This window comes from Podarcis bocagei (assembly GCF_964188305.1).
Source record: "Podarcis bocagei genome assembly, chromosome: 4".
NCBI classification, from domain to species: domain Eukaryota; kingdom Metazoa; phylum Chordata; class Lepidosauria; order Squamata; family Lacertidae; genus Podarcis; species Podarcis bocagei.
This window is the reverse complement of record NC_138128.1, coordinates 52,404,410-52,418,005: the sequence shown is the minus strand read 5'-3', so window position 1 is coordinate 52,418,005 and position 13,596 is coordinate 52,404,410. Positions and strand designations below refer to the sequence as shown.

The following is a 13,596-nucleotide window of genomic DNA, read 5'->3' as shown; positions in this document are numbered from 1 at the left end:
ATGGCATTTACGTGTGCTCTGGCTTCCGTCACAGTGTTCCGTTGCACCAGTAGCAGTTTAGCCATGCTGACCACATGACCTGGAAAGCTGTCTGTGGACAACTGCCGGCTCCCTCAGCCTGAAATCGAGATGAGCGCCGCAACTCCATAGTCGCCTTTGGCTGGACTTAACTGTCCACGGGTCCTTTACTGTGCATATGAATAAAAAGTGATGGCACCAGGTGAATGCAGATGACTGTGAAGGATAATGGCAGTAGCTCCATCATTCCAGTTCCTGGTGGCCCAGTCCCATACTGTGCACACAATGGTGGTGGTAGTGGGAGAGGAATCTGAAAGGAGAAAATGTGCTGAATGCACATGGTCCTGTCTCCTTTGAGGTGCAACCCTGATGATGCAGTGCTGCAGCTCACAGTGACATCTTACGTGTGTTCACCAGAATAGCTTAATTTAAAATTGTATTTGTTTGAAAAGCAGTATATAAGTAGGTATATTGCATTAAAAATAATACACTTCATGGCTGATAAGGCACTTGGGTTTCCTTAATTCATAACACTAGCTCTCAGTTAGATCACCGTAATGACAAATTAGGCAATTAATATGATACAGCACATATTTGTCGTACGCACATCATACAATATTTGGGTAACAGCTTAGACAGGACTCTGATCTTCTTCCAAGTTAACTCCCAGAAGCTTCTAAAAACTGCAATGCTAGCAGTCATGGAGTATAAGACCCCTGGAGTATAAAAGATCCTCAATGCGTACTACACTGTTTTTGCGGGACATTAATTCAACATTCAGCAAAAGCATCAAAAGAAAGAATTGGTGACTATTTCATCTCTATGGTAGAAAATGGTCTCGTTGCCCAGGAGTGGTATTGAATGTTGCAAATTAGTAGTGAATTATTTCTCTATTTATACTCGCTGTTTGTTTAACCCTGGCTAAAGGCCAGCGACCTCTTGCTGCTTGGCAGTCTTTGTCTCCCAGAAAGCCCATGAACTTTGGCTCCCTGTTCCATCTACCCGCTTGAGATTCTCAGCGGCAAACCTCACAGTGTACAGAAGGGAGCGAAGGAGAATGACGTACTCTGCACCTTTACGGAAGCAGTTGGCATTTATGTTAGGCTCTCTCAAATATAAAGCCGGCACTGACCGATTTGTTCGGGAACAGCTTTCCATATCACTCTTTCTCAATCACCAATATTCTAAATGAACTGTAAAAGTGGTATGCAACTAAACAGTTACATGAGCGCAATAACTTTTAGCTGCCCAATGTAACTTCCTTGCGCTCTCCTCTCTGTGTGCGCCCCCCGCCCCCGATCGGCTGCAGAGGGTTGGGGGAACCCTTGGAGCAGATTTAGAGAGTGCTCAAGCTGTAGAAAGGCGAGCAAACTACATTGCACAACTACAAGTCACTGTTTTGTTGGATCCTGCTAGTCACTGCTAGTCTGTTTTGTTGGATCCCATCCTACGACTCCAGTGTTTTGTTCTCCAAAGGAAAATGACTCTGTTGAAGCCATCTTGGATACAAAACGATAATGCTATCCAGCAGCTAATCAGGAGGCAGCAGGAACTGAGAAATTGTTGTTCCCACATGCAGAAAGAAGACTCAAGACATGTCAATTAGTCAAATAATTAACTGTGGGCAGGAGAATCAATGATTGCAAATGAGGGTAGCCACATCTCGCCCACTGGGCATGTCAGCCAGTGCATTATTTGCTCCCCAGGCAAGGAGTGGGAGACGTATATCCTGCCTTGCTAAGTGGGCCTTGCAGAAGAAAAGCCCATCCTGTATACCTGAGCCCAGTTAGGGTGGCATCAAAATGCATTTTGCTATTTAAAATAAACCACTGCATTTATTTGTTTTTTAAAAGCTAAGCCAACTTGGCTAGGGAAACACCCTGTGCTCTAGTGGGGAGGGGGATTGAGGAGTGGGGGCAAAACTGATACTTTGTTTTGATGGATTTTTAATCACAGTGAATTTGGGTATTGCAATCATAGTGATTCCGGAGAGGGATGTTGAAGTAAATAAAAGTACTTGTTTTTCCCATGGCTATTGTGAGTTTTGCCTAGGAAAGCACAGTGGTTTTCAGAAAAACCCTGGACTTTTGGTATCCTTGCCAATTGTCTTCTCTTTCTTTCTTTCTGTCTGTCTGTCTGTCTGACTGACATAATTTGGGGCTGTGACTTCAGAGACAAAGGTGATCAAGGACTCTGCCTTCAGGGGCTCTTTGCAATATATTTCAATGGAGACATTTTACATAATCATCCATTGCTTAAAGACCAAGTGATGAACATTAGTATGTGAAGTGACCCTTTGAAAACCATCTTAGACCTGGCTCATTTCTGCTAGGAGAAGTTGGCACTATATCCTTCCATCTGACTCCAACACAAAATATACCTACTACAGGAAGGACAATATTTGTGCCTTTGTGAGTAAAGCAGAACTTCCTCTTGAGAACATTAAAATGTTCTCTTAAGAAGTTCTAATTGCTGATTAAAACAGAGTCCTGTGGCGCCTTCAGGACTAACAAATTCATTGCGGCATCGGGTTTCATGAGTTCATTTCATCAGATAACTCCAGTCTACAAAAGGTTATGCCATAATAAATGTAGGGTGTCTCAAGACTCTTTGTTTTTGCTGCAACAGATTAAGACAGCTAACCCTATGGAAATTATGTATAGGAAGTTCATAATGTTTGTCTTTTATGTAGTGCACAGGTTTTGGGGGCCATAAGTTACTCCATGTGTCATAATCTCCAGATAAGTAGCCATGTTAGTCTTTTGCAGAAAAACAAAACAAAAACAAACAAAACAAAAACAGCAAAAGGACTTGCAGCATCTTAAAGACTAAAACAAATTAATCAAGTTATAAACTTTAATAGATGCACCTAGTGAAGTGAACTGTAGTCCACAAAAGCTTACACCATAATAAATGTGTCAGTCGTTAAGGTGCTACAAGACTTTTTGTTCCATATGTAACCTTTAAATAAACAACTTATAGACTCTCTACTTTGGGGCGAATAAGGCAAACAAACATTGCTAATTTCATCAACCATAATTACTTGCTTGTTAGATCCATCTGGAAACCTTTTGTCATCTCAGCTAGACATCAAATGTGCAACATTAACCTGTCACATTGCATAATAAAGAGAAAAACAGATACCACCTTTCGCAAGTGAGGAAGAAAATCATAGTGCTTTGAAGTCATGTCATGAGAGATGTTTCCTTCTGTTAAGGGTGTGAGAAGGAACACAGAGAATTAATCCATCTAGTGTGAATTATAGTAGGCAAAAAAAAAAAAAAAGCAGTAGGAGCATGAGCATTAAAATAAAGGACCACTTTGTTCTCACAGTGGCATTGATATTAATTGATCTAAAATGAAGTTGTTGGGCAGTTCAAACAAGGAGTTTTCTCACCATGAGAATACATGATTAGGCTTGTCACTCAATGGTTTATTTCACTGAAACTTCTGTCTGTGGAAATTGTCTTTGTGCAAAGTACTTTGTGCAAAGTACATTGTTTACAAAGTGGGGAGGTGGGTAGGAATATGTAGTGGCAGAGCAAATTCAGGAAGTGGTGGCATGTGAAAGGGGTTTATATAACCATTTGGTGAAACTACAGGCAAGGGGGTCATGAGAAAAGGGGTCCCTGTGCCAGGCATGCTCAGATGCCATGTTGAGGGTGGACCACACCCCTGCTGGCAATGTGTTTGGTGGCTGTTGTGATTGGCCCAATGTAAATGCCAAGGTGGAGGTCCTCCATGCAAAGAGGAACCAAGATAAATCATGAGAAAGGTTGTTTTTCTGCTGCTCCAGAGAAGCGGACACAGAGCAATGGATCCAAACTACAAGAAAGAAGATTCCACCTAAACATTAGGAAGAACTTCCTGACAATAAGAGCTGTTCGACAGTGGAATTTGCTGCCAAGGAGTGTGGTGGAGTCTCCTTCTTTGGAGGTCTTTAAGCAGAGGCTTGACAAGCATATGTCAGGAGTGCTCTGATGGTGTTTCCTGCTTGGCAGGGGGATGGACTCGATGGCCCTTGTGGTCTCTTCCAACTCTAGGATTCTATGATTCTATGATTCCCACTGCCAAATGTATGGCAGGCGAGACTAGCCAATACAACAATGGTTGCCTCACACCTGCTTTCTATGTGTGAGGGGGTTGTGTGAAACCCCATTTGAGTCCAGTACTAGTCCTACTCAGAGTTAGTCCCACTGAAGTTAATATACATAACTAATGTTGGTTCATTCATTTCACCCGGTCTCCTCTTAGCAGAACTTGGTTTGATACAACCCATTCTTCTTACTAAGAGCTCATTGATTGTGTATATATGCCCAGGTGTCTAAAAATGAGACTTAACTGGGCCTGTTTCAAGTATCAGATGGAGCATTAATGTATAAAATGGGAGATGATGGGGCATAAAGCTCTTAAAGTCATACCTTCTGACTTGGAATAACTTAATCCCTGGTGTGTATGGTGGGCTTGTTGTGGTTAGTCAGTGGTGAGAAAAAAGCACTCTGCTCATGCTCAGAGGTGTTGTGTTAAAATTCCTCAAGGCTCAGAACTGGCACTGAAAATAAACCCTGATGATGATGATGATGATGATGATTAAGTGAATTTATATACCGCCCTATACCCGGAGGTTTCAGGGTGGTTCACAGAACTTGTTCAAATTAAGCCTTGAGACAAATGCTGAATTCTGTAATTGGAGTAGCAGAAGCAAAAGAAAGTAACTCTGAAGATACTTTCCGTTTACTAGTGAGTAACCAGACACCAGAGGTGGAGAACTTGAGAGCTCTCCAGATGCTGAACCTACATTGTTATCAGTCCCAGTCAGCATTGTCAGGGATGAGGAAGTTGGAGTCCAGCAACATCTGGGGGTCTGCTAAACTGGCCATGTGTCCCATAGCCAGGAGGGGACACTCTCCTCATTTTGAGGAGTCCTTTCTATAACAGGCTGTCTAGTCTTTGGTCTGACATGCTGCTCTTGGACTAGGTAGGTCTCGGTTCAGTCCCTTTCCTCCTCCTCCTCAGTTAAGCCACTAGCTCTCAATCTAACCTCCTCACAGAGTTGATGTAAGGGAAGCCTTGTGCATCCCAATCTAAGCTTCTTCAAGGAAAGGTTGGATTAAAATGTGATAAACAAATCAAAAGTTGGTTTAAGAATTCAGAGATAGTTCTGAATGAGAAGACAGTGTGTTACTGACAGGCCCCCTTTGTAACTCACCCATTTTAGAACCACTAGTCTGTTCCTTATAAGCCTGCTTTGAATCTCCTCAAAATGATGACAATCTACAAGTAGATGCTGAAATTCCAAAGAGGAGAGAGAGAGAGAGAGAGAGAGAGAGAGAGAGAGAGAGAGAGAGAACAAGAACACAGGAGGAAACTGAGAGATTTATCACAATTGACTAACAAACTCCCAAACTTAGGAAAAGTGAAATACTCTAGCTTGAGAGAAAAAAGTCCTCTACAGTGACTGATTAACTTATCAAAATTTCACTTGTTTGTCCAAAGCTGAAACCACCTCAGTAACAGAAAGAAAGCTTGAAGAATAGGAGAGGAATAATTGTTACTCAAATTAAGGCAGCTGCTCCGATAAGCCTTTGTTTTTCCGGAGCTTTAAAAAGTCTCCTTTTCCATGTCCATGTTTTGTGTCTTTTCATAGTATTATGACCTTCAGCCACAATCTGTCATGAGGCCACTTGGCATAAACCAATCAGAAATGGCATCAATCCTGCTCAGTCTGTTTATGTATTTATAACCATAATAGTGTCATTCGGAGTATTGCAAAGTTCATGTTGGCAATGCGAATGACAACAATAGTGATCCGATCCCTCGCTTTGCATATTAGATCCATGATCATTCAAGGATCACACACCATTCAAGGTATGGAAGCATCCATTTTCTTTGATGGGACACATTTTCTTTTTAAGAGTTCCTTTACTAGAACCACAGTTTAGAAAAAGAAAAGGAAAAAATAGGTGGGTGGTAGTGCTCAGTGGTAAGGCATATGAAAAAGGTTCTGGGTTCCATCCCTGGTGCAGGAAGGATTAGAAAAGACTTCTGTCTGAAAACCTGGTGAGCCAAGGGCTTGAGTTAGATGGGTAAGTGGTCTAACTGGGAATAACAGCTTACTCTTTAAGCTGCTGCTATTTGTTATAATTAAAATAGAGAGCTGAGGTCTATTTCAGCAACACTGTTTCAGTTAACATTTAACTGGACCTCAGCCTTCCAAAAGACTGAAGCAAAAGTGAGAACAAAATGCAAAGAAACCCCCAAGAGTGTTTAAATGACAGTAGATTGTGAAAGGTGAAGAATAATGATGCAAACTGAATACAGTACAGTGGAACCTCGGGTTGTGAACATGATCCGTGTGGGAGGCACGTTTGCAACCCGCAGTGTTCGCAACCTGCAGCGCCACGCCTGCACACGAGCGGGTCGCGATTCGGCACTTCTGCACATGTGCAATGTGATTTAGCGCTTCTGCGCATGCGTGAGTGCCGAAACCCGGAAGTAACCCGTTCTGGTACTTCCGGGTTTGGCGCGGTGCGCAACCCAAAAATGCATAACCTGAAGTGTCTGTAACCCGAGGTACCACTGTACCAGACAGGACTGGAACACAGAAAAGGCATGCAGTAGAATTGATTCATCTACTGTGCTTTAATTGAAAGCTTAACAAGTGGATTCTCCTTTCAAATCACTCCACTCATAAGCCGCACTTTATGAGGACTAGATACAGTATAGAAATATATATGTACAGTGTGACCCCAGACAGTTTACTCTGGATTGTATTTCCCTTTGTTCAATGGAACTTCTTTCCAGCCCATGCAGTGCTTGTCTGAGGTCCAGGATGGGAGTTTTGCTAGAATAAAGTTATAAACTCAATCAAGACTTAGCCCTCCAAGGCCCAGGTCATCATTCAAAATGCATCCTTCAGATTTTGCAATGTAGTTCTTAAGTAATGCATGCAAAAAATTTATATACAGTGATACCTCTGGTTAAGTACTTAATTCGTTCTGGAGGTCTGTTCTTAACCTGAAACTGTTCTTAACCTGAAGCACCACTTTAGCTAATGGGGCCTCCTGCTGCTGCCGCACCGCCGGAGCACATTTTCTGTTCTCATCCTGAAGCAAAGTTCTTAACTTGAAGCACTATTTCTGGGTTAGCGGAGTCTGTAACCTGAAGCATATGTAACCTGTACTGTGGTGAGGTACCCAAAAATGCATATATTGCTGACAATAACATGCAGAAATATATTATTTTAGGGTGATTCATATTGCAAAAATGTGTATTTTTAAATACATTTTTTTTCTAGTTGTAGAAGGGAAGGGACCTTTTTTTTAAAAAAAAGAAAGAAAGAAAGGCGTTAGTGACTTCTAATATAACACCCTCATTATTTAGGATGCAAAAGATCTCTAAGTGGTTCCTTAAAGGCAATCTAAAATATTCATTAAAAATAATAAAATAAACCTGAAAATAAATATTAAAATAAAACCAGTAACTTTAAAACAATTAAATTTAGTAAAATGGCATGGGAGGTAAGAGAGCAGGAGTGAATCTCTACACTGGAGACTTCAAATAAATATAATTGTTGTTTCTGAATTCGTCCCCAGGTGTTTTACAAAAAGTAATTGACACAGAAATAAAATTCACCTTTGTAATTGGCAAACATCAGAGGACAAGGCAATCGTGATCAGGTTTTTGTTTCATACACACAGATTTCAGCAGTTCATGGCATGAATCTCATATTCCAGAGATTACTATGGCTCACTCTAGAAATTTCACTTACGTTTATTGGGAGTGAACACACAGGCTGAACTGATCAGCTTGTCTCCAAATATGGCAACCATGACAGTCAGCTTGCAGTGTGTGTTGCTTTTAGGCCAGACTTTGGAATGGACAAAGCATCTGTAAACAATACTCACCCAGTGGATAGATTAAGAGCAGGAATAAGAATTTAAGGTTTGGATGTGCACCATGACTGGTCTAGTATAGGATGTCTTCCCCAAAAGCTAATGACTAGACCAATCAAAAGAACATTGATGTAGGGTTGCCATACGTTCAGAATTTCCCAGACATAGCTGGGAGCTGGCGGTCGGGAACAGTGTCTGGGTGGAAATCGCTGAAACATCCAGGAAAATACGGATGTATGGCAACCCATGTCGGCTGTGTCATTTTGGCGATTTCCCCTAAAAATAGCTCCGAAAGCTCAACAGCTTTATCCAAAAAACCCTTTTGTGTCCAGATTTCCCCTTTTTGAAATATGGCAAGCCTAGTTATGACTGATTCAGTTCTGGAGGGCAACAATATCAGTTTGCATCTCTAAAATGGAAACATGAAAATTAGACATTAATACTATGTTTTTAAATACTATTAAAATGAGTTATATTATTCACAAACGCATTGTCAAAAACCACATAAACACCACCACACAGTTCTCTAACGTGGTAGGATGTTTTAAATAGAAAAAGCACTGACCAAAGTTTTTACGGTTACCATTTTGGAGGCTATTCATTCTCCAAGATGGCTCCTTATGAGAAATTTACTGCAAAACTGAAATTTATATTTTGAGTAAAACCCAAGTATGAAAATGCATACATGTAGAAAAATCTATTTTTTGTGATATATTATATGGAAAAGACATTAGCTCAGGTCCAGAGCAAATGTTTTTTCACTGCTGTAGGACATAGGCTTCATTCTCTGGTGTTTTCAGGTCATAGGGTTGGGAATGGTCTCTTCCAGCAGTGTTGGAGAATGATTGAAAAAGTAGTAATTAGTGGGCTCAATGGCTCTGTTTTCTGTATCAGTGCAAAGCAGTATCATATGTTCATGTTTCTAACTGAAAGGGACTCACAGTGGCTTATTCTATTGTAACAAATTGTAAAATGGCACCAGAATCTTTTCCTACAAATGGAGTGTGTAACGGAATGGTAGCTAACATAAATTAACCAGAGGTTCTATGGAAACATAGACAGTAAGACACATTGGGAATTGAGAGCCTCATGTGGGAAGCAGTAGCATCCCAAGAATCTATTTGTACCAGTTTCACAACAATATATTTTATTTTAAAAAGTGATAGTGGTGAGAAAATATCAGAGAAGAAATGACACCTTCATGTTTCATGTTCTTCACCACAATTTCCTCTGTACCCATGGCTTTGTGTACTGTTCAGAACAAGCATGTTTTTCTTTCCCAGTTGTTTCCTCCACCTAGTATCTGAAAAGCCAGCTATGTATTTTCTGCTTCGTAAACCCTTCATTACAGTAAATCTTCCAGAATCACTGAGAGGAGAGCTTTGTGAAGTGATTGTTGCCACAGCAAGAGAAATGCCTGGACTTCATCAGAGCACAACTTGCTATTAAAGCCAAACCTAGTGGTCTTAGTTTGTATTGGCAAAGTGATAAAACCAGATTCAAGGTCTTATCCAAAGTTGGCTTAGATACAATAGAGAGAGCAGATTTAACTCTGTTTGGTGATATTCTGTCATCTAATTACAATGTAAGTAAAGCAGTTGAAATTGTTAAACACTCACATAATGATGAGTAGAATTTCAGTGGAGAGCAGTGGTTTATTATGTCACAAAGAGTCAGGAATCTGAAAGAGAAATTTACATTCCATTTCTAATGGACACTGTATTTTTCTGTTGTGAACTGCCCTAGGACCTCCAGATGAAGGGTGGTATAGAAATGTAATAAATATATATTAGTGAAATTCATGATCACTGTATGGCCAAAGTTAAGCATTTTTATGTGCTTAAAAGCAAAATTCCTATACATACGGGTCCCACTATCCAAACACTCATTATACGAAAATTCACTTATCCAAACTTGGGTAATTAATACCCAAAGTTCCCTGTACTCACCGCAGATTCAGATATCCAAACAGCTGGACCTGTGTGTGGTGCTGTAAACAAATAAGCTGACTTAAACAAGCCTTACTTTTTGTGTTTTGCTAGTCCATGGCAGCTGTTTTGCCAGAATCCATGGTGGGAGGGTCGGAGAAGTAAGGAGGCAGAGATTGGGCAAATAAAATAGCATTTTCCCCTCCCTTGTTTGTCTTTTGCAAGATTTCAGTGGTCAGAAACACATTAAAAAATTCCCCATAGGAATCCATGGAAATTTTCAACTCATTATGCAAACACTCACCTAAGAAACGATTTCCTGAGAAAGCATTGTGTTGGGATAGCAGGAACTGGGTGTACATATCTCAGAGGTAAATTCTATTATGTTAAAAGAGGCTTACTCCCAAGTAAGTGGGTACAGCATTGCAACATATCCTGCTGAAATCAGTTGGACTAAAATGTGCAAGGCTCTCAAGGCTACAGGGAAAAAATTGTCAAGAGTAATGCCTCCATGAGAAGGACTCACAGCTATGCATGCTAGCCTGCCCTCAGTGTTATCAGGTGCACTGGCGCAGCTTAGAACTTTTCCATGTTGAGAGGGAATATCAAGAAGGATTCTAAACAGGTTTGGGTGAACACATTTAGGATTCTTTTTGTGATTGGGAACCCTAAAAATGGCAGGCTTCCTGATCAGAGGGAAGATTTAAGCACATTCTGTTGAATACCCTCAGAATCTCCCTTCAGACCTTCCGTCTCAGTGTGGGAAGGTCTGCAGAGGACAAGCAGGTGTGGGAGGGGGCATGGCCCACAAATGCATCCCTGCCTGCTCCCCACTTTTAGCCCCTTTGCCCTTAGATGAAAGTCCGAATGAGAGTTCGAGCCATTTAGGCAAATGGTACTGTGCTACACTTTATCTCTTCCCAATTCTATTTCAGAGGCTTAGGAAAACAGATTTATTGTATATGAATTCATTTTATCTTAAAAACAACTCTGTAAATTAAGTTGGAGAGAGAGGCTGTGGCATTGTTCCCATTACTCCCCCAGGCAGACTGTAATGACTTGCCATTTTTGTATTTTTGATTTTAATTCTTGAGGAGCCTTATTGGGTCATCTGGAATGAACATTTGTGTGAGGAAACTCTGCGAGGTAGTTAGGATTGATTTTTTTTAAAATCTCATCTCAGTGTAGGGTGGACCAAGCAGATTCTTGAAACCCATTCCTGTTCAGCACATTTATGTATTTGTGCCTGTATTTATATTTTTAGGTCTTGATGGAGGCCTCCCAATTTTCTAAGGCCTAACTCCCACTGTTCTGAAACATCGGTCTTTTAGTATGAAGAGCTAAACTGCTTGCTGTTAACACAGTGGTCTAGCACCATGACAAAACATTGGTATTTTAGTACTAAGAGGCAAGTGGTCTAGTACCATGATAAAACCATTTCCTTTGTATACACTTCTCTGAGTGCTGAAACATTTCCAAGCCTGTGCTACCTCAGTTTCCTTTGAATGCAATAAAGTGCTGGAAACTGAAGGTATAATAACTTTACAAATAAACAAGCAGACCATAAAAGCAGACAAGGAAGCACTCCTACAAGGCAGCAGATTCACTACTCTGCCTCAGAACCCTCTAGACTGGTGGTTCCCAACCTTTTTTTGGCCATGCCCCACCTAAGCATCTCTAAAATCCTGACCCCCCCCCAACGTGGAGGAAGCCTAAAATACCATTCACTGTTAATAAGTCATTCCTGAATTGCCCCTGTTAAAAATCAAATTGCCCCCCTGTGGGGTGTGTACCCCAAGTTGGGAACCACGACCCTAGACAGACAATCAAAGGTGCTTCACTTTCAGCAGTCATTTCCTCTTTGTCCTTCTCTATTTCTCTTTGACTAAAGATACGAAACTGTTGTTTCTCAGATGGTTTCGCAATCTGTCGAACACTCATCACAGACACTACTTCTTCAGGTGAACTGCCCACTCACCATCCACATTAAGAAGTGGGTTGTAAGACTGCAAACCCTGTAGTCCCTGCTGGACTACTTTAACTCATTTCATCCCTATTGACCACGAAGACCAGAGCTGATAGGACCTAAAGTCCAACAACATCTGGAAAGCCACAGGTCCCCCAGTGCTGCATTAAATGAACTACAATCCTTTTTTTAAATCCCAAACTCTAATCAGTTGACACATTAGGACAAACCAAAAGTGACTGATCAAGTCACACACGTGAGAAAGCAAACTCATAGCACTATTTATTTATGGCATTTCCTCCATTCAAAGTTACAGGTGAACCTTTTGTTTCCATTACAAGACATTTTATCTAGATCCGCCAGCCTGACATAGTTTACATCTGCAGGGGTAACACTGATTTGCTATTGTGGTTTACGTCACCTTTCTGTTTTCATGTCCACTTGGATTTTATGCCCTCACTCATTTTCTAGAGCATTAAACATGACCCCATTCTCTGATGCTGACCCTTGCTGTCATGACAACAGAGTCAGGTTTTGTTGCATGCCCACTTTACTAAGCCCTTGAAACGGAGGCAGCTGAACTGTAATTCATGTTATTTCAAATATTATGTGAATGGGAGCATGGTGCTCCTCTGACCTGAGGTATTTGCTGCGATTCAAATGGCTAATTGTCCCATTTCAGTCCATTTCCCAGTTGCTACATTGTGGGAAAGAGGTGAAGTGGCCACATAGTCAAAACACACAACGCTAAGAAAGGCCAAAGAGGGCCCAGAACAAAACAGGAAATAGCAAAGAAGGGACAAAGGTTGGGGTTGCCCTCAGAAACAGGGCAAATCTACCTAACCTTTTTTATTTATCTCAGCTCTCCTCTGCCCTCAATTTCGTGGTATGTTTTGTTGACTCTGCCTTTTAACAATTTTCTTCCAGAGTATTCTGCATATCAATGGTGCCTATTCAAGCAGAGGGTACTAAGAATCCCAGAATCCTTTTCTTTTTATCTTTCATAGATGTAAGGAAAAACTATACAGATTATACAGGTCATGTCCATTTGGAAATCAGAGAAAGAGTGGCTAGTTCTTTCACTGCATTCTACACTGCTCCAGGTGCATTCCCACCAGAGCCCTCAAATCCCATATTTTTTCCATATGCTTTTCTTGGACTGTGGGAGAAATCAGTTCACGAAGTACAAATAGAGGGCTCATCCACACTTCACTTGCCCTGCACCCAGAAAGCATGGGTCCAGTGCAGGCTTCCTCAGACTCGGCCCTCCAGAGGTTTCGAGACTACAATTCCCATCATCTCTGACTACTGGTCCTGCTAGCTAGGGATCATGGGAGTTGTAGGCCAAAAACATCTGGAGGGCCGAGTTTGAGGAAGCCTGGTCCAGTGAATTTCCCCTTGCCCCATTCCATTCCCAGGGAAAACCTACTCATTAGCTTTAAACTGAAACAAATGGCAATATGTGGGAAACCTGATTGCTGTTTGCTTCAATTGAGCACTAAAGAGCAGTTTTCCCCAGGGGAAAGGAGCAGGACAAGAGGAAGTGTGGATAAGGCCGCTATTTGCACTTCTCGGACCAATATGTGAACCAAGACACAATTCTCCAGCTAAACAAAGTGTGTATGAAATGCACATATTAATGAAAATTGCAAAAAGAAACCTGCATTATTCTGGGCGAACTTGCAAAAATGTGTATACTTGGAGAAATTAGCAGTACAATGCTGACATATTTTAATGAGGATTTTTTAAAAAACAAACAGCACATAACAACAACACTAGTTATGAGCAA

The 13,596-nt window shown here is 41.1% G+C and overlaps 1 protein-coding gene across 1 annotated transcript in view; it reads right to left on the bottom strand.

Annotated features, from left to right (window-relative positions):
• Nucleotides 1-13,596, bottom strand: part of LOC308586440 (uncharacterized protein) — a 65,898-nt gene that overhangs the window by 25,116 nt on the left and 27,186 nt on the right. Inside the window, exon 4 of the mRNA XM_081193115.1 lies at nt 9,533-9,594. Coding sequence (XP_081049241.1) covers nt 9,533-9,594 — 62 coding nt within the window. The remainder of the gene's footprint in view (nt 1-9,532; nt 9,595-13,596) is intronic.